Source organism: Neophocaena asiaeorientalis, unplaced genomic scaffold (genome assembly GCF_003031525.2).
Source record: "Neophocaena asiaeorientalis asiaeorientalis breed wild unplaced genomic scaffold, Neophocaena_asiaeorientalis_V1.1 scaffold362, whole genome shotgun sequence".
Lineage (NCBI taxonomy): Eukaryota > Metazoa > Chordata > Mammalia > Artiodactyla > Phocoenidae > Neophocaena > Neophocaena asiaeorientalis.
Window position 1 is genome coordinate 2,898,997 of NW_020175700.1, and position 22,331 is coordinate 2,921,327.

The 22,331-nt window shown below is 38.4% G+C and overlaps 1 protein-coding gene across 1 annotated transcript in view; it reads right to left on the bottom strand.

Annotated features, from left to right (window-relative positions):
* CERS3 (ceramide synthase 3) overlaps window positions 1–22,331 on the bottom strand; it is a 96,684-nt gene that overhangs the window by 58,124 nt on the left and 16,229 nt on the right. The window contains exons 3-8 of the mRNA XM_024732070.1: window positions 19,534–19,652; window positions 12,284–12,341; window positions 11,278–11,328; window positions 7,557–7,649; window positions 4,716–4,844; window positions 1,267–1,373 (exon numbers count right to left, since the gene is read on the bottom strand). Of these exons, the coding sequence (XP_024587838.1) occupies window positions 1,267–1,373; window positions 4,716–4,844; window positions 7,557–7,649; window positions 11,278–11,328; window positions 12,284–12,341; window positions 19,534–19,652 (557 nt within the window). The remainder of the gene's footprint in view (window positions 1–1,266; window positions 1,374–4,715; window positions 4,845–7,556; window positions 7,650–11,277; window positions 11,329–12,283; window positions 12,342–19,533; window positions 19,653–22,331) is intronic.

Sequence of the window (22,331 nt, forward strand, 5' to 3'; positions counted from 1 at the left end):
TTGATTCTAGATTAAACTTCAAATTCTCAGAGACTCATTAATAATTTTAGTAATAACAGCTGGCATTTACTGAATCCGTACTATGTTCCAGACGCTGTCCTAAGCTATTTCATATGTATTACTTCAATTAAGGCTCATGACAACCCTTATTTACATTTTACAGATGAGAAACTGAGGCACAGAGAAATGATCTAACCTGTACAAGATCACACAGGTAGTAAGTCTGGAGCCAGGACTGACCTGCATCTGTGAAATTCATCACTGCATGATGCTGCTCCTCTCCAGAAAAGAATGTCTAATCAAGACACCCAATCCTGGGTTAAAGAACGCACCTGGCTTCCACAGGGCAGGCAGCACCCACACTCTCTTACCAGTCTTCCCTGCATGGTGCTAGTTAAGGGTGCTCTCCACCCACAAGGGATCAGGCCTGAAACCTGGGTCCCCATTTCATTCTGCTGGAACCTAGTACCTCCAATAGCACTAGCTTTTCTGTTGAGAATATCTGAAACTCCTAGACTATCCCCAAACTACAGTTAGTTTTAAGCTGTTCTTTCCAAACCATCAATGTCTTCCTCACATTTTTCCTCTGGTTTCTGTCAATCAACACATGGAAAATTATGCTTGCCAAAGGAATGATTGTCAGGAGAGACACAACATAGGTTCTATGTTGCCAGCTCTTGGCTAAACAAAATCAACAGACCGACCAAGAGCCAGTGGTCCAAATCACTGTTAGGACCAGTGATCATGGAAAATGAAATCAGCATCAGTTTCCTCATCTGCAAACTGGAAGTGATGATACCTATCTTTATGATTTGTTGTGTAGCTAGTGCCAAGATGTATAAAGGGCCTAATCCAGTGTCTGGCATTCAATTAGTGGTGGTTATAACTATTGTAATTTTAACACAGAATTTGCCTCTCTTTTAAAGAGCTGATAATTGGCCAATGACATTTCACTGAATAACTGGAAAAGCTGTTAATCACAAAGAAAGATCCAGATTCATGAAATCAGACACAGAGTAAGAGTTGCTGCTTCCCATTGGTTACACATCTTTAATCTCCCTTTGTAACAAGCCTTTTCACATTGGAAGGTGTGGTTTTAATTATCTATAAAAATATCTCTTCACATTCTTCTTTCCAGCTGAACTTGGCACAAATAGCTGGAGATCAGTGTAAGAAAGAAAGAAAGGGCAATGCTCCAACCTGAACAACATGCAAGGCCACCTCAGCACAGTGACCAAAGGCACACACAGCACCTTGTCTACTCACCAGAAGGGAAAAATAATGAGGCGGCTGATGAAAAATATGATGGAGAAGATGAAAAACAGGATGTTACAGGTTTGCTTCCATCCGGCATAAGAAAACATCTTAGCAGACTGAGAAAATAGAAAGAAATTGCATTCAGATAGGGTGATATTCATGTAAAATTTTTAAATTAAATATTTATAAATTAAATTATACCTGGGATTTGCTTCAAAATCTTGGTGGGAGTTGGGTTATGGATGAGAAATAGCTGAAACAAGATTGGCTATATTGATAACTGTTAAAGCTGGATGATGGGTCCATTGGGCCCATTATACTCTTTACCTTGTCATATGTTTGAAACTTTGCATAATATAATGTTTAAAAAATTAGTTAGAATGACTGTAATATTACTCCTGTATTTCACAAGCACTACAAATTAGCATAATTAATTTTAGCATGTATTTTATCTGGGCATTTATTGAATTCCTCCATTTAACTGGGAGGAGAGCTGAATTGAAGAAAGGCTGGGATATGAGTGAAGTCCTGGGCTGGGCTGGGCATGTTGCAATCAAGGCAGCTACTTTAAGGCAGATGACAGAAGAAGTGGAGTTAGGAGGCAGCCCTTGGGGCCATGCCCTGGTTGAAGTAAAGTTTCAAGCGCTTGATTTTCTCTACTTACTTTATGCTAGCCTGTAGTGCTCATATTATCTGTGTTGAGTGAAAAGAATTACAGAAAGTGTTGTTTAATGTGGTACTAATGTAACGAGGATTTTCTCTTGCATTATCCAGCGGGGCCCAAAGGCTGAATGGGAAAGAGTCTGAAGTTGGGGGTGGAAGGTGGGCAGGTGGGTGGTGTGGTTTAGCCCTGCCAGTTTCAGAACTGAAATCACCCAGGAACCTCAAGGCCCATCTAGAACAAGAGAAGCAGCTTATTACATTTCAGGAATGGTTTACATTGCATTTTCCATACTTACCATGGAGTAAGAATGTGATCAGACTATGGGATTGGCAGGGGCCCAAAAGGGAACAGCCTCCATTGCTGAGACAGAAGTCTGGCATGCCAGCTGGGAGGACTTGCGTATGGGGAGAAAGGCCAGAAGTTTAGAGGGCTTGGAATGGAGTGGGGAGCTGTTTGAAGGGTCAGAAGGTAGGCCAGGGCGGGAAGCTAGAGATGTGCATAGGCATGAAGAGTGCTACTTTGCCCCCACTTGTAATGGCAAAGTAGCACTCCTTTGGGCAAATGCACACGTGGCCTATTCTGGGCTGTGCAAAGATGGATATCAGAGAGTAACCCTTCTCCTTTGCTAAGTATCAGTCAAGATACTGTTAAAGTGTTGGGTCCTGGATCTAAACTTAACATGCAGAAAACTAGAGAGGATCATGAAGATGCATGAAGAAGGCACAAGGTTGCTTATGAGTAAAAATTGTAGATGCTGAGGCTGTTCTTCCTTGCAAAGAAAGAACAAAGAAATGACCCAACAACTGTCTTAAGGAACATGAAAGATTAATAGTCTCCATCTTTAGGAAGGTCTAAACAGGGGTAAAAGTTGTACCATGTCTGGGTTCAATTAGAACTTGACTGAGAGGACAAACACTAAAACAAACTACTTGAGGAAGCTATGGAATAGGCACTCCTGGAGAATATGAAAAATCAGTCCCATGCCACTATTCAATGTTGTTTCTACCACCAGCTGATGGAGGGTACTGGCCTCGGTCACTGAACCTCAAGTTAGATCCTGACTTGTGAATCAAGAATTATTGATGATCATTAACGACATGAAGCTGTTCTCATAGTTTACCTATGTAGGGACCTGAGTTTGACATTTCATTTTTCTTCTGTTTTTTACCTAAGGACCTCAGAACATTTTCAAACGATAGTGAGCTAAACTGCACAATATACCCTAAGAGGTAGATATGACTTCTCATGCTACAGCTGAGGATAGAAACAAAGCATTAAGTGATTTGTCCAGGTCACCTAGGGAGCTATGTCATGTCAATGGCAGGGTAGACAGGGATAACACGGTGCTTATTCCCAGTCCCAACACCTAACGCTCCCTTTTAGTAACACAATGAAGCTGTTTTTACGGTGGACACACGCCAAAGGCAATTGAACTAGAGGGTTAGAAGAATAGAGTAGCATAAAATTTTTAACTCATGGACAATTTGGTCTTAATTTTCAGGCAGGGTTTCTGAGATATGATCGGAGAAGGAGGTAATTATAGCAGAGATGGCTACATTCAGAGAGCAACACACGGAAAAACTGGCACAATCCTTCTTCTGCTAAGCCACGTGTTGCCCTGAAGCACATATAATAATCTTGACCATTAGAATGGTATTTACATGTCTAATTACGATTACGTACAAGAAATACAATTCTGTACACAGCTAATATTTTAACAACAGCCAGTTGCTTTGAAATGGCTTCAAATGACTTCTGGTTATATCTAGAACAGGGTTTGGCAAATTACAGTTCAGCCTATGGGCTAAAGCTCGTCAGCCCTTGTGTTAAGAAGGGTAAGAATGGTTTTCACATTTTTAAAGGGGTATAAGAGAAAAGAAAAAACAACAAAAGAGAAAAATATGTGACAAGAGATCCTATGAGGTCCACAAAGCTAGATTTACTACTTGGCTCTTTACCAAAAAGTTTGCGGAACCCTGATCTAGAAGAACAAGATCTTATTAAATTAAATTTAATTTCTTCCATATCAACTTACATTCAATTATTAGCCCTTGAAGAGGCAATCCTGAATGCAAATGGGTTAGCATCATTTTCCCCGGCTTCATTATAAATGAGTATATTTAAATTATGAACAATGTGGCTCTAAGTACAGCAGGACCCACTGCCTCAGGGTAAACAGGAACCAAAGCACATCAGAAACATGTAGAGAAAACAATCCTAATTTTGCATCGTTCCTTATATTTTGTGTGGTTTGGGATTAGGAAGACTCTTGTTTTAATGTCCCCTGCTCTGAAACATTCCTTCCTTAGAAAATAAATGTCATTTAAATAAACATCGGCTCTCATTCCTTAAAGCTGGAGGAGGGTCCACGCAGGGAGGTGCAAGCATTCAGTGCGTATTTAGCTTTGCTTAAGTGAATATACGGTGCCGACCAACTTTAAAAATCTACAATGTCATAGTCCAAGTTTTCCATTTAAAAACTTAGAGTTCATTCCTTCTTCAGATACCTCAGCTTACTTCCTAAGCTAATATCTCCATGCAACTTGCATAAGTGGAATCCCACAAATTAACCTCTCTCTCGAGTACCATGGAGAAAAAAGGTTAGAAACTAAAAACTGAAAGCTTTCCTTTCTTTGAGCTTGAAAGATCTGGGGACCTAGAGACATCTGCAGACTTTGGGTGTTTTCAGGACAGAGAGCTCTGCTAAATCACTCACAGACAATTCTTCCTGTGAGGAGTCACATTAAACCCAGGACATGGTATTGTTATTAGTTTTTTAATGGCAAACGTTTACCTCCAGCCAAATGTCGGCCACATCGTGTAAAATCATCACGAGGGTCCCACTGCGAATATAATTAGCACACCAAGAGAAGCTCATCAAACTGACAGCAGCCAGGTGGTGGATGACATGAGCTAGAAAATCCTATATAATGAGGGGAAATGGAAACCATTAAGCAAATGCAGTTATTTCTCAATCACTGGAAGAGATAATAATAATAATAATTTTAAAACTAACAACTGACATCTGCATATTTTGAACTTTGTAAAATGATTTCACGTTTAGTCTTAAGCACAATCCTTGTGAGGGAGATATAACAAGTGTTATCCTCATTGATTAAGTCGTTTAACTTTGAGATAGCATTGAATAGTTGTCATCTAAGTCCTAATATCTGCTGTTCTTCCCACTGTTCTACACTGGATATATGTACACACACACACACACACACACACACACAAAGACATACATACACACCCAAGCATATTCCTGTGTACATTTACATTTATTGTTAATTCCCTGCCTAATTCCAAGACAAATATAATAAAACTACACAACTATTAAAATAAGAGTTACTGCATATGAAATAAGGAACAAATGAAAGTGGAATAACTACAGTAGCAAAATACTTCACACCCACCAGGACAGCTATAATAAAAAAGACAAACAATAACAAGTGTTGGCTAGGATGTGGAGAAGCTGGAACCCTTATACATTGTTGGTAGGAATGTAAAATGGCATGGCTGCTTTGTTAGAGTCTAACAATTCCCCCAAAGGTTATACATAGGACTACTATGTAGTCTAGCAATTCCACCCCTAGGTATATACATGAGAGAAATAAAAATATATGCTCGTGCAAAAATTTGCGCATCAGTGTTCATAGTAGCATTATTCATAATAGCCAAAAAGGTAGAAACAACTCAAATATCCATCAATTGATAAATGCATAAACAAAATGTAGTATATCCATATAACAGAATATTATTCATTAATAAAAAGGAATGAATTATTGATGCATGCTACAACATGAATGAATCATTATGCTAAGTGAAAGGAGCCAGATACAAAAAAACATATATTGTATGATTTCATTTATATGAAATATCCAAAAGAGGCAAATGCATAGAGGCAGAAAGTAGATAGTGGTTGCCTGGGGCTGTGGAGGTTAGAAGAAATGGGGAGTGACTGCTAAAGAGTACAGGATTTCTATTTGAGGTGATGGAAATAGAATTGACTGTGGTGATGACTGCAGAATTCTACAAATATACTCAAAACCATTGCATTATGCACTTTAAATAGATTAATTGTATGGTCTGTGAATATCCTGATTAAAACGTTTAAAAAAACTTAAAGACTTCAGTTTCCTTGTAGCCAAAGTAAAAGAATAAACATGATAATAATAACAGCCTAATTTATTGAGTACTTACTATACACCAGAAAGTGCTTTGTATGAATTAACTTGTTTAATCCTCACAACAACTGGAGGAGATAAGAACTATTTTTAGCTCTACTCCATATATGAGGAGACAGATCTAGTTTAGCAAATGTAACCAACTAGCTCAAGATGTTAATGAGTGAAGTCAGGGATCCAAATTTTGGCAATTTGACTCCAGAGCCTGTGCTTTACCCAACTCCTAATAATTTTATGTCTCTGAAGATGTGTATTTACAAATATATGAAATATATCTACATTTAGTTTTTGAAAAGGTGTCAAATGCACCTGTAAATAATAAAGAGAAAGCAACTACTGAAAAAAATAAAAGGATCAAAAGTGGGAAAAAGATAGGATCATTACAGGATCAACCTACCTGAGTATATCTACGAAGACCTTCTAAATAATGATTATTTTCAATTCTATCCCTTCAGAAGATGACCCAATCAATTAAATTTTGATATGTTCTTAGCCTAAATTAAGTTAATAACAGTTAAACTATAGCTATTATTAAGTTTTCTGAAAAAGGAAATCATTTCAATCAGATTTTTTCACAGTATGTTCTTATGGTTTATTCTGTAAGTTTCTTTTCAGATCTCCAGTTGAGCAGCTGACTGGGCCCCTTAGTGATAGATTGTACACCATCGCTCACTCAAACATCATTTAGTCAAGCCAACTTGGTTTTATTTCCTTAATACTGAATTCAACTTAATTTTCAAATTTTGCTACAAACCAATCTTTTATATAAAGCGTAGCATATAAAGTACATGCCAAGAGTATTTGTCATTTGATCTGTACTGCTAACGTATATGAGGAAATCCGTGACTGCATTGAGAGCATAATATGATTTTCTGTACCAGCAAATAGGAATCAGTAACAACCAAACAGTTCCTAAAATACCACACTTTGTGACTTCAGAGGATGCATTTAGCATGCCTGTGACTCAGTTTCCCTGCAAATAAAGCAAAGCTAATAGTACTTGAAGCAATGTTTTCTAACAAGGATCTTGGATGAATTAAGGAAAAAATGTTTTCAAAGTCACTGAATACATCAAAAGAATTATATAAAGTGGTCTGTAAAGGACGTGGCTGTAGAATTAAAACTACCAGCACTTTTCTTCTTGGCACTGAAGAATACTAAATTCCCAAACTAAAAGAAAGAAACAGACATCATAAAGGGGAGTTCTTTTCTTATTGAACAAGTGTAGAGCTTCAAAGTTAACTTTTCTATAATGTTTCACCACAAATACTTACCAAGGTACCAAAGTATGAGCATATTTGCACTATTCTTTGTGTTATAAAAGCAAAAAAGTTATGAACTGGAACTGAACATATATAAAAATATGATTTAAAGATTAGGATTTGGGGCAGGGGGATAAAAACTTTTGAAAAAAATGGATAAAGTAGTTTTGTAAATAAGACACTTACCTTCCTCTTGATATCAGAGCCAAGGCTAAATAAGAGAGACCAATAAAAACTCATCTCCAAAATGTAGTACCAGTACTGAGATGGCAGCAAGGGCTGAGAAAACAAGAGTATTCACTACTTTAATGTCACCATATAAACAACTCATTTTAAGGATTAAAACTATTGTTTATACCTATTTATATTCCACAGAATTCTCCCAAATAATAATGTTTTACATTTCAACTTCTGAGAAGAAATCAGAGACAACATTTTGAGGCATTTTGTTTCTAAAAAGGGAGACAAGAATTCCAAAGTCAAGTTAAATGTTTTGTTTAAAATTTAATAAAACTACAACAGGTGTAAAAGCATTCTTGTAGTTGAATGAGAGTTAAATTAGAAAAATAATTTAAAAATCTTTACTTAAGAACAATGGAAAAGCTGTTCTGCTTGTCCCACAAAATACCTTGTTTTATATTTCTTGAATACTACTCAAATCTGATGTCCTAACCTCTTCTGTAGTGACAAGATGGTGATCCAAACTGGCCCATTCTCAAATGGGACAGTAATAAAATATATACAATTATTTAAGTACTCTAAAAATGTCTCCTGAAAAAAACAATGAAATTTCCATGGCTAGAATTTTCTTTAAAATAGGAGGGGCGGTATGCTTATTTTAGCTAAGCTGAGACATTATATTACTTGGTGTGATGGGTTGTAACATTAATGCCCTCAATGAATCTCACCTTCTCATATTCATGCCCTGGTACAGTCTCCTCTAACATCACCAGGAGGCCTTTGAATCTTGGCCTTTGGTCAAGGGGACATAGCAACTATGATGCAATCAGAGACCCATAAGCACCATGTAAGAAACCTGAGCTACCCTGCTGGAGGCCACAAAGTAGAGCATCAAGGTGTCCACTGACAAAAATACAAATGAGGGCACCAGGGACATGTGATATGCCCTAGCCAGCCTGTTAACTAACTGAAAATGCATGAATGAACTCAGCTAACATCACATGGAGCAGAACTGCTTGGCTGAGCCTAGCCAAAATTGCTAATCCATATCATAAGCAAATAAATGGTTGTTGTTTTAAGGCACTAAGCTTTGGTGATGATTTATTATACACCAGCATATAACTGACACACCTGAGAAGTGAAGAGTAAAGCTAACACATTAAATGGAATAATTTTCTGGTCAATTCATCATCCTTGATAAGGCCAAGAAAGAATAAGAGTTTCTTCTTTCTTCTATGACAAACAAGCCTGTATGAGACTAACTCTCCTAGTGAGAACTACTTAAAAATATGGATAAAGTATGGATAAAGAAAAAAAAATATCTGTTTGGAGGCACTGGAGAACAACCAAGGCATCCAGAACCTGTGGAGCCAAGATTTCAAAGAGAAGAAAAATGCATTAAATGGAATCCTTTATTTCAAGTGCATCCTTAATTCAAGAAGTACTACAGACCCTAAGCAGGATAGTTTCAAAGAAAACCACACCTATGTATAGCATAAAGTCTGCATTTGCTAATTTATAAGCAGTATAGAGCCCAGAGACTAAGAAGCAGTAGTTAAGTAGGACTTTTGGCAATCTCATAGTGCTAGGAAGCAAACTGGTATTCAGGGCCAGCCAGGGAAAAGGAGTCCTGGTAAATACTATAATCTTTTATTTAAAACCACTGTAAGGGAATACCCTAGGAATATGGGTATGTTGTAAATACATCTGCCCTCTCAAAGACTGGAGTCTATATTAAACCAGTTCAATCATAGATAAAATTTAAGGTGATCTGTCTCTACTCTGCTTAACAGAAGTGAAAGTAAGTCCTCTCAGGAGGTAGATAATACCATTTCTAAGCATTATTTTTCATATGCAATGTCTATCATTCAATCAAATGTTATCAAGCATAAGGAGACAGGAATAAGAAAGAAAATAGACCCATAGGTGAGCAAAATATTGGATTTATCAGACTCTGACTTTAAAATAATTTAAAAAACTAACCAGGTATTTAAAGTTATTTTTAAAAATTAGTGGGAATTTTCAGTAGAGAACTGGAATCCATAAAAAAATAATTAAGTGAAAATTTGAGAAATGAAAAATACCATAACTAAAATTGAGAACTCAAAAGATGTGTTTAAGAGCAGATTAGACACTGCTGGAAAAAGCACTAGTGAACTGGAGGACATGAAAGCAGAAAATATCCAGAACTGTGAAGGGTCTGAGATTTTACCCTACTTGCAAGTTAGCTTGCCATAGTTTCATGAATGCTGATAGAAGATATGAGACTCCTGGGTCAGAGAAAAAGAATAGCTTATTATTCACACTAATACAGTTGCCAGAATATCAGTATTTGGGCCAGTTCTCCCATCCCAATTCCCATAGCTAAACAAAGAGGGTCAGGTGACATCTGCACATGCAGTGGGTATTGCTACCAGAGAGGAACACTGAGCTAGGGAACCTAAATCTTTATAATGGACAGTGACATGCATACCAATTGCTCCAGAGGAGACATTATCTCTATCTTCCAAGGTTGCTTGCCATACAAACATCCTTGAAAAGACAGTACAGAATAAAAGTCAGTCCATGTATCACTTCATATGACATGCAGAAATGCAAGAGGTCTGTGGAGAACTGTGTCCCTATAGACTGAAGCAGTAAGGCAAGAGGATGGAAAATATTAGGGAAAGCATAAGGAGCTTCGGGACCTAGCATAAAAGTCTAATGTATTAGCACACTTGTAATTGGAATTCCAGAAAGAGAGGAGAGAGAGAAAAGAACAGAAGCAATGGCTAAGAATTTTCCAAAATAGACTTAAGACATCAAGCCACAGATTAAAGAAGTACTATGGACAATAAGCAGGATAAATTCACAGAAGACCACATTTATACATATCATATTAAAATTGCTAAAAGACAAATACAAAATATTAAAATCAGAGAAAAAGGACACCATTTGAAGAAGCAAAAATAAAACGGACAACTGAATTCTTAAAGAAACTGAGGGGATCCAGAAGACAATGGAATGACTTCTTTAAAGTGCTTAAGGAAAATAACTACTAACCTAGAATTCTATGCCCAGCAAAAATATCCTTTAAAAAAATAGAGTAAAATGATAACATTTCCAGACAAGCAAACCAAAGGGGCTTCTATGGCCAGAAGGATAATAATCCCAGATGGAAGCATGGAAATGCAAGATGCCAAGGAACAGCAAGGAAAGGGCAATTTGACTGATTTACAAATCAATTATTGTAGTGACTTGTAGGGTTTTAAATATTTGAAGGAGGGGACAGGAGTAGTCTGATGATCTTTCAGTGACTGGAAAGAGGTAAGAGCACTGATTTACATTAGACTCTGATAATTGAAGGATGCATATGGTAATCTCTAGGATAATTACTAAAAGAATAAAAACATGCATAACTGAAAAGCTAATATAAGGGAAGAAACAGAGTAATAATTTTTTTAAAACTTCACTGTCCCATAAAAAAGTAAGAAAAGAGTACAATAAATGAAATGTATCAGGTGGTGCAAGTAGAAAATAAATACTAAGATGGTAAATTTAAACTCAAATACATAATTACATTAACCACGAACAAAGAAAAGGAATGAGACAAGTGAAGGGTAAATAAGGAACAAGGATAAGTAAACTCCAGGACTTCACTGAAGTGGACGGAGAGCAGGAAGGGACTCAGACCTAAATCAGGGGACAAGCTGCTGAGGAGGGAAGGGACTACATCAGTGTGACTTACCTGTCTAGGATAGCCATTCCAAACCTCCCAAAGGTCATATACCCAAGGTTTCTGGAAAAACAAGGAACCAAGAGAAACTTTGTCAAAGGCTGATTTCAGCAGAGACATAAGCTCTTCCTTATGTCACTGATAGGGAGGAAACGTGCACAGTAAGATGCACTTTTATCACATTCCTGCTGCTCCAGCTGCACCTCTCTCCCTCCACAGGTGTTTCTACTTGTTCCTATACAACACCCCTGTGACATGCACGACTTCTAGTGAATCTGTAACCAATAATAGTCCTGTGTCACAAAGGAAATTACTTATTTCAAACAAGTGCCTCTGCTAATGAAATTATTTCTGAACCAATTAGATTACTGCTTCTGTAGCAATAAAAATATCGTGAAATATCCGTAGCAATAAAATATCTTAAGAGAAATCTTGAGAGAATCTTTAGAGACATCTCTAAAAGCTAGCTATATTTTTTTTCTGTTTAACAATTTACTATTAAGTTTATATATCACTTAATGAGGTAATTGTTTAATAATTATTTAAACAGACAATGCAAAGAGAATATGGTAAGGAGAGATTTGATTTCTAATGGGCAAGAAATGAAAGTCTTCATAAACAAGTGGCCTTTGATATGGGACTAGATGGAATTTGATGGGTAGAGATAGAGGGGGAAGGGCAAGACATTTCTGGCAAAGAGGATAATATGTGCTAAGATCCTAAAGTGGGGATGTACCAGGTATATTCAGTGGATTGTCAGTGGTCCAGTTTAGTTGGTGTGTGGGTTACATGAGTGGAAATAGGGAGATATTAGGTTTAAAAACTAACATTACAAATGCAAAGCTTCACAAGCTTTGAAAGACAGACTAAGGAGTTGCTATTTCTCTAGGCATTAGAGTGAGTAGAGGTTTAAAAGCTAGTTACCTTATTGAAAGTATTATATCCCAAGGAATTCACAGGCAGGAATTTTAAAAATTAAAGACAAATTCCAATCAAAGATATCAGAAAGACAACTTACATCATAAAGAAATGCAATTCCAGCAATGGTAATCATTAAGTAAAATGTAAATCGCCAGCTGCCAAAAGAAAGAAAAGTCTTGTTAAGGTGACTGACAACTGAGGAGAAAAACACTTGCTATAACCGTTTGGAAAGAATGCACATCTGGAGTCAGAAAAATCTAAGCTGATATCCTGATTCTGCCACTTGTTGGATGGCTATAAGTTCAGATAAGTAACTTAACTCATGGAGCCTTAATTTCTTCATCAATAAAATGGGAATAACAAGACTTACCTCAAAATGTAAAAAGAATCGAAGATAACTTATGAAAAATATTGATCATAGTGGCTGGTATAAAGTAAGCAACAATAAGTCATAGCTATTGTTATTATTAATATGCCTAGCCTAGTTCCTGACACATGGAACGATGGTTTGACTTCGTATTATCTAGGTACTCATTTCATCCCAATTTAATTCCCAGTGAAAAGGTTTCTATGTCGCTAGACTTTAGTCATGTCTCTGAAAAGCAGATTATGAAAGAATATTTTTTTCTCATGTATGGAGAAGGACCTATACAGTAGATTAAGGGACTTAAAAGACCAGTTGTAATGCACAGGTCTTATTTAGATCCTGATTCAAATAAACTGCAAAGAAAATTAAGACAATCAAGGAAATCTGAACACTGATTGAATATTTGTTGCTATTAAATAAAATTTTAAGGTATGATAATATCTAAAATAGTTCTTATCATTTAGAGATACATACTAAAATACTTACAAATGAAATCATTCGATATCTGATATTTGCTTCACAAGTGATCTTCAATAATAATTGGATGAAAGTGATCAAAAGTTACAAATTTCTTGTTATAAATTAGTACTGGAAATGTAATGTATAACATGATGACTATTAACACTGCTGTATGGTATATTTGAGATTGCTAAGAAAGTAGCTCCTAAAAGTTCTCATCACAAGGAAAATTTTTTTTCTTTTTCCTTTGTGTATCTATATGAGATGATGGATGTTAACTAAACTTACTGTGGTAATCATTTCACAACATTCATAAGTTATTACATTGTACATCTTAAATTTATACAGTGCTGTATGTCAAATATATCACAATAAAACTGAAAGAAAATTATTATCCACATACAAAAAACACAATCTGTGGTAGGGGAGAGAAGTAGACGAAGGCAGAAATGACACAGGATGGCCCTGATAATTATTAAAGTTGGTGATGAAATCATAGCATACACAGCTCATTTAACTAGTCTTTCTACTTTTGTATATGTTTACTACTTGGCAAAATGAAAAGGTTTTAAAAAATTAGTGCTGTTTTATCTAATGATTGCTGAAGCAACAATATTAAAAATAACATTTGTTCCTTACATTTGTGTAATGCCTATAGTGCTCTCCTCAACACATCTGTGAGATAAAAAAGAAAGAGGAATATCGGCCTATCCCCACTTGGGAGATGAGAAGCCAGGCTCATAAAGGCTAGGCCGTCCCCCAGCTCACCCAGCTGAGCAATGACACAGTCGACGCGGAAATATAGGTCTTTGGACCCTGAATCCAGTGGTGTTTACTGAACACTGTCACTGTCTCTAAGCTACATGGCAGTTTTTCTTTATGGCTTGTTTTGATCAGGGAAAAAAGTAGGGTTCAATTACTCAGAAAGTTGAGCCATAAAAATGAGCCAGTTGAGACTTGATCCCACTTGTTTTATTTACTGTTGGTCCAGCAAAGCTCCACGCTTAGATGTAGAGAGCATTTCCTTGGTCCTTGATTATTCTGGCCAAACGAGAAGCACAAAAAAGTGATGATGAGACCTGCCAGCCCCAAAGGAAGCCATAAGTCTAGGTGGCATATCTCATATTATTTGTTTCTCAAACATGTATTGACCTCTTGACACTGTGCCAGGCACTATGCTAAGCACACTTGTGTGATGTCACATTTTCTTCCTCAAAACAAGCTTAAGTAGGTACTATAATTAGTCCCTTTTATGTATTGTTGCTTGGTTCTCACAACAACCTTAAAAGGTAGATAAGATGAATACCAAAGGATGCTGAGGTTGAGAGAGATCACATAACTCACCCTCAAGGCTGTACAGTAACAACCAGATGCAAGAGTAAAATACAAGTTTCACATCCTCCTGGACCAGTCCTATCAGGTCTGTTACGCTATGCTAGGGGTTCTCAAAGTCAGGGATCCCTGACATCAAAATACTTTCATAATAATACTGAAATGTTATTTGCCTTTTTCACTCTTATTCCTTCTCAAGTGTGAAGTGGTTCTTCCCAGAGGCTACATGTCCTGTGATGTTATTATTCCTCTGAGAGCTGATGACATATGTGCTTGTGTAGTCTAATGCTTTATAAATGTTTCAGTTCTAATTTCTAGTACAGTAAATATCAGTAGGTATAACACACACAAGCAGATGCTCTTTGGGGTCTGTAATAGTTTTTTTTTTTTCTTTCTGTCATTAACCTTGTTTATTTCAGGGATCAGTGAAGTTCACCAAAATCCCCAAGATATTTTCCTAGTTGATGGTGAAGAATAGAGGTGCCAGTTAAAATGTTAAAATACAGAGTGCACAGTTAAATTTTAATTTTTCAGATAAACAATGAATACTGGCACCTGCCTATACTAAAAAAATTGTTATTTATCTGAAATTCAACTTCACCTGGGCATCCTGTATTTTTTTTTAAACATCTTTATTGGAGTATAATTGCTTTACAATGGTGTGTTAGTTTCTGCTGTATAACAAAGTGAATCAGCTATACATATACTTATATCCCCATATCTCATCTCTCTTGCGTCTCCCTCCCTCCCATGCTCCTTATCCCACACCTCTAGGTGGTCACAAAGCACTGAGCTGATCTCCCTGTGCTATGCGGCTGCTTCCCACTAGCTATCTATTTTATACTTGGTAGTGTATATATGTCCATGCCACTCTCTCATTCTGTCCCAACTTACCCTTCCCCCTCCCCGTATCCTCAAGTTCATTCTCTACATCTGCATCTTTATTCCTGTCCTGCCCCTAGGTTCTGCAGAAACAATTTTTTTTTTTTTTAGATTCCATATATATGTGTTAGCATACGGTATTTGTTTTTCTCTTTCTGACTTACTTCACTCTGTATGACAGGCTCTAAGTCCTTCCACCTCACTACAAATAACTCAATTTCATTTCTTTTCATGGCTGAGTAATATTCCATTGTATGTATGTGCCACATCTTCTTTATCCATTCATCTGTCGATGGACACTTAGGTTGCTTCCATGTCCTGGCTATTATAAATAGAGCTGCAATGAACATTGTGGTACATGACTCTTTTTGAATTATGGTTTTCTCAGGGTATATGCCCAGTAGTGGGATTGCTGGGTCATATGGTAGTTCTTTTTTTAGTTTTTTAAGGAAACTCCATCCTGTTCTCCATAGTGGCTGTATCAATTTACATTCCCACCAACAGTGCAAGAGGGTTCCCTTTTCTCCATACCCTCTCCAGCATTTATTGTTTGTAGATTTTGTGATGATGGCCATTCTGACTGGTGTGAGGTGATAACCTCATTGTAGTTTTGATTTGCATTTCTCTAATGATTAGTGATATTGAGCATCCTTTCATGTGTTTGTTGGCAATCTGTATAACTTCTTTCTGTAATAGTTTTTAAGAGAACAAAGGGGTCCTGAAATCAAAAAGCTTGGGAGCTGCTGCACTTCACTAACCATGAGCTGAATGATGATGTTCTTGTCAATGCTATCTTCCTTGCTTCAAATGAACCTAAGGCAGTAAAATGTCCTTTTTTTACCCCCAGGAATGGCTGACACAAACATAATTGTAAGGGGAAAAATTAAAAAAAAAAACTCTTGGAAAAAAACCCAGAAATTGATTGGTTAGACTCACATGGTGATGTTGAAAGACGAGACTGCCAGGTGAGATCAGGGAGGATCTGGATGGAATGAACTCGGGCGACATGAGAGACGCTGACAGGACGGACATGGGGCTCAACGGTGGGGGAACTGGATGAAGCAGGCAGTGGACCTGCCCGAGGGCCAGCTGGGCAAGCGGCAGTCCACCCAGCGGGAGGAGAGCGCCTCTCTCCACCACCGGGGGGCGCCACTGCCTATATACAACAGATACTTGGAAATTACTCTGTTTTTATTAAACTTTTCATTGCTAAATGGAAATGCTTATTTTAAAAAGAAAAGTGATCTGCTAATATGGAATTTGATTTGAAAATAAAGGAGTCACTATGGATTAAAATCCTGAATTCTGTGAAACAGGGCTTAGGGGTCATCCTTAAATAAAGTAACCATGGAAACAATACATTGAACTTAAGATGTTCAGAGACTAATCCATCCTGATATGGAGAAGTGTCTGCCTGTTGGAGAGTAATTTGTAAGAGTTCTGTGTTGGAGAATAAGTTTCCTGAGATTTCCAAAATGCCTTGGGCTAGGTATCTCTTGCTATGATTCCTGTAGCACATCCCATAGCTAGGGAATAAAGTGCAGTCCCTATACAATTAAAGAGCTTGGTACTTTGCTTTAGTCTATTTATTTGATCCATAATAACTTTTAACAATTCCCTGATATTTGTGACATTGCTAAAGAATAATGCAAAAGTTAAATTATAAAATTGTGGGTTCACTCCTGTCTCCTGAATACATTGTACTGCTTCCTGCCTTTGCTTTACTTAAAACATGCTGCCCTCAAATAATGCTTTCTTTTTTTTTTTAATTAACTTATTTTATTTTTGCTGCGTTGGGTCTTCATTGCTGCATGCGGGCTCTCCCTAGCTGCGGCAAGCGGGGGCTACTCCTCGTTGCGGTGCGCAGGCTCCTCATTGCGGTGGCTTCGCCTGTTGTGGAGCACGGGCCCCGGGTGCGCAGGCTTCAGTAGCTGTGGTGCATGGGCTCAGTAGTTGTGGCTCACGGACTCCAGAGCGCAGGCTCAGTAGCTGTGGCGCACGGGCCCAGCTGCTCTGCAGCATGTGGGATCCTCCCGGACGAAGGCTCGAACCCGTGTCCCCTGCACTGGCAGGCAGACCCACAACCACTGTGGCACCAGGGAAGCCCCCATGCTTTCTTTTCTTATGGAAATCTGACCCATCCCTCCCCTCAAGGTCCAGCTTATGCCTGACCTCTAGAAAGCCTTTGTCTAATGTATCCAACTCTGCTGACGCCACCTCCTCTGAATGCCCAGATCACATCTGAACATGACTGTAGACCACAGGTATACAGGCCCATGTACCATTGGGAATGGAACAACAACAGATGTTGTGGTTTCATAAGTGATAGTCTCATCTCCCTGATTAGCTGCTTTAGGCCAGTGACCATACCTTCCACTTTTACTTCCCTCAATATCTACAAGTCCATATGATCTAGGATAGTCCCACATACCAAGAAGATGGTCCACACAACCCTCTGCATTGCCTGACTGATTGATAATAGCAACTTGAAATTCCCTTCTCTAGCCTGAACTCTGTGGCTGACTTCTAGCAGACTCACTGACTGCTAGATTCCAAATGTTGGGTCCTTCTCACCCAGTTACTTGACATATAGGGTTCCCTGCTTCTGAGAGGTCAGCATTAGGTGGCAGGGGCAGTACAGTGAGCAGAAAGAGTATCAGAAAAGGAGTCAGAAGGCCTAAGGGCAACAGACGTCCAACAGCCCGGCGACCTTGAGCAAGTTCCTTAAACTACATGATGTGCAGTTTCTCATTTCTCAAACAGGGCCCCACTTTCCCTGACTGCCTCACACTGTTGCTAGGAGGATCAATCCAGGATTATTTATAAACTGGAAGGCACTATAATGTATAAGAAATTCCCGGAATTTCACTGCAGTATGATTCAGCTCAGAGGCTGAGAGTTAGTCCCTGCCTGGGGACTTTATTTAAGATAAGAATCATTTGATAGAAAGAAAGAAAGAAAGAAAGAAAGAAAGAATAAATGAATGATAGCAGAAAGACAGGAAGATGTAATGTGAAAACAGCTCCAGTTTGTAGTGTTTTGTAGTGACGGTCCAGAGAGATTCACTTGGGCCAAGCTGACATAGCAGAAACACAGTATTAACCAATCTCTCAAGAGCTAAAACTCAGAGAGAAGCAGTTGGAAAACAAACCAGGTCATATACCTCTAGCCACTGTGGGAAAGGCAACGGAAGCCTGCTGATGAGGAAAAAAGTCTCGAGACACCATGAACACTTGGTCTGTGCCTCTAAACATCACCAGTTTCACAGCAGGATGACTGTACCCGGCAATGCATAGGTATTTTAAAAAGTCATTAAAGTTTAGCCTTCCACAGGCTTGGTTTCTTTATTTGAGTCTTATGCCAGCTCCCTATCCACTTTACCATCAAAACAAAAACATCTGGTGAAAGTCACTAGGCAATGTGAGGACCTTAAGAAACAGGCAAAAAGAAGGAATGCTATTGGCATGTAGAATGTGGCATCAAAATTTCCCAACTGGGCTCCCCTGGTGGCGCAGTGGTTGAGAGTCCGCCTGCCGATGCAGGGGACATGGGTTAACAGACATTGTCTGGATGTAAAGAAGAGGAACAAAGTAAGAGCAATGACCTAGACCCTCTTTTTGGCACAGGTGTCAGTTTTTGCCACCAAGGGAGTAACCTAAAGTATCAATACTATAATACTCTGCAAAGAGAAAAAAAAACAGAGTTGTAATGAAGCCAAAAATAAGTGTGGTACAGTCTCACTGCACTCAGAATGTATTTGAAGCAGTCAGCTCTGCAAAAACCCTATGTGTTGCCCAGTTCATCCTGACCCCCTACTAAACCAGGCAGAAACCCAGAGGAACTGGCTGCCCAGTCCACAGGCAGGGGTGGAGTAAGAGCCAAGTGAGACAGAACGAAGTCCTCTCCATCAGTGTTGAGAGAGGAGGACAGCACCCTCTCAGACATTCTCTGCTCTTGTGATAGAGTAATGTGATTAGAAACAGGCGATAGTCAGATGAGCTAGGGCCAACTGATACCCTAGAAAAGATAAACACCAGGTTAAGACATTTTTATGATTTTTCTGGACTTTAAAGATAAGTACATAACATCTCCTGTTCAACTAAGAGAGTTCATAGCTTACCTTGTTTCATAGAGAAGGAAAGTGAAGCACAAGAGGTGGATGAGTGACTAGCATCAAACTCCTGATTGGTAAGTGACAGAGAGGGTTCAAACCCTTCTTCTGCTGCATCCTAAGGATTCCTTCTGAGATGACTATTCTGCTCCATATAAAACTGTACCATTTCAAAAGCTTTAACTGTCCTTCTTACCAAGCTTCTTGGAATTTCTTCATCCTGCAAGGCCTATCTTGATTCCGCCGACTCCTAAACCATCTTTCAACCTGGCGCTCTGTCAAGTTACACTTTTTTGCCAGTCCATAAATATCAGTCTGAAAGGGGATGAAACAAATGAATGAGTGCTTAAGAGTAGAGTCAGGGTGGCAGGCAGTCAAGAGACAGTGAGATTGGGTTACAAGTGCTTGTGCACTGGAGAGGAGAGAGTTCTGCATTAGACCTTGAGCCAGTGCATTTACCTCTTTTGCTCATGGAATCACACACACACACACACACACACACACCTCAAAACAGAGAGAATGTTAGTTCCCAGAACTCTGAGTTGTTAAGAAAGACCAATTCTCTGTAAGTCGGTAGCAACCCATATATTCAAGTTAATATGTGGCTCACTCATTCAGCCAATTTTATTTAGGGCCTCCTAGGTTCCAGGTAGAGTAGTGTAGTTTAAGATGTCAATCAAACCCAATCTCTTCATTTTTTCTTATGAAAAAAATGTAACTCCAAGGGTTTTAACAACTTGTCCAAGACCTAAAACCAGTAGCAAAGTGAAAACAAGAACTTAGGCTCCTGTCTTTTCTGTTATTTCACACAATCTTTCTACCAGATCCAAAACTTTCACATTTAATCAGATGTACAGCCTATTTCAAACTAATCTGAAATAATTCCAATTGTAAAAAAGGATTAAGGATTGCTGACTATAATAATGATGATTGCTTCTCCTCTGGAAGGCAGAAGTTGTAGGTTATGATTTAAAATTGAAAACAATATGGATGATGGATTAGCTCAAAGGTCACAGATTTGAAGTTCTCCCAGGGCCAAACAAGAACCCAAAATGATTGAGAGGACCAGGTCTGCTTCATGGTGGGATTTTAAGTTTTATTCTTTCAACACAGACATGCTTTATATGTTAAACCTACAGTACTTTCCACTTCCACAAGGAAATAAGCTCTGTAATATTTTTTGAAACATCAGTCTTCTTGATCTTTCATTTTCCTATGTTGAGTACAAGAAATATTTCAGCTTACTCCTAACTTTAGTAGGAGAAAAATAAAATTGTCCCTCAGCCTCAGTTTTGAGGAAATAAGCAGGAGCCATATGGATGCAGCCAACAGGAAAGCACATGGCCCATCCCAAAGGGAGAGTGGCGACCCAGCTCTGACTGATGGCTCCCAGAGTGAAAGTGCAGTCCCAGAAATCTGATGTGAAATCGCTAGGTTTTTTTTTTTTTAAATGTTGAATTTACTTTAAATTTTAATGTTTAAATTTAAATGTTTAAGTTTAAAGTAAATTTAAACCAATCATGGACCAAGATTGGTGAAGGTCAAACAAAGCCTGACCATGGGCCAGTTGGCTGCACACCCAGCTGTCTGTGATCAGTCGTGGAGCTTCTGCTATGTTATTGTGTATAGTTTACATAATTGTTCAGGCGCACAGGACAACAGTAGATAAAATTCCTAAAGAAGCTCTCGTGCTGAAGACAGGCAAAGGACTAATTGCAACTACATACCTACTGAACTGCTAGCCTATTACTTAATCTAGAGAAAGAAAGCAAAACAAAACAAAACCAAGATATAGCCCACATTATACTCTGTATTCTTGTAAATTATCCTCTCTAATACCTATTATTTTGTAGGCCAAGGGTTCACCTGCTGTTTTTTGTTGTTGTTGTTTTGGTTTGTTTTTGTGTTTTTGACAAGACTGAATTGGCAACTATTTATTGGTGTCTACTTCCTGCAGGCATTCTGCTTTCTATTGGAGATCTAAATGAAAAAGACCAGTATGGGCCTCCCCTTCACAGGGTAAAGTCTGTCTGGCGAGGAAGTCAGAAAATGCAACAAAGGATTCTAAAAAAATATCATGAGTGCTGAGATAGGGGAGGATAAGGGTACCATGGGACCTAACTTTACATAGGCAGTTCCTGGAAGTTACACTTATGCTGAACCCTGAAAAATGCCCCAAGAAGGAGAGGATGAAGAAGGAGTGTCCTGGCAGCATGTAAGGTTGTCTGGAGATGAGAACATGGGGGAGTTGGGGGCACTTGAGGGACAGATAGAGGCCTTGCAGGGTGGAAACATACAGAGAGGTGAGGAGGAAAGATGTGGCTAAGGCCACAGCAAGGAGGGCCTTGCCTGGAATTTATCTGTAGGTTACAGAATGTTTACATTTTGAAGTCTCCCTCTTGCAGGTGTAAAGAATGAAGTGCCAGGAGTGAGCAGAGGTGGAGACGGTGTTCAGCAGTGAGCAAAGTCCCTGTCCTCACACTGGAATTTTCCCAGATCTGAGAACAATCCAATTTAATTATCCCATCATTTCTACAGATATCTGCTGAATAAATGCTTCTAGAGGACAGTGATCAAACATGATCTGAAGCATTTTTTTTTTCTGATTTGGAGCACAGATGAATCTGGTTGAAAGCCTTGGCAATACTGGCCTCATAGACCTACAATTTTATTGGGATAGAAATCATCTTGCAAACAAAAGTCTTTAGTAGTATTTTGTTAATGATACATGAAACAAACATTTTATTGAACACCTACTATGTACAGAAAATTGTGTAAGATGTTATGGAAATACAAACAAGCATAAATAGGAAACAAATGACATTCTCTTGGGATAATTTAAGTTGGGAAGACATATTTGAGAACGCTCCTGGAGAAGTCTATATGATAGGCACAGACTACAAATAACAACAGCTGACCTTGACTGTGTGCTGGGCACTATTCTAAGTACTCAATTCAATCTCTGAATTGAGAGCGCTGTGAGGTAAGTGCTGT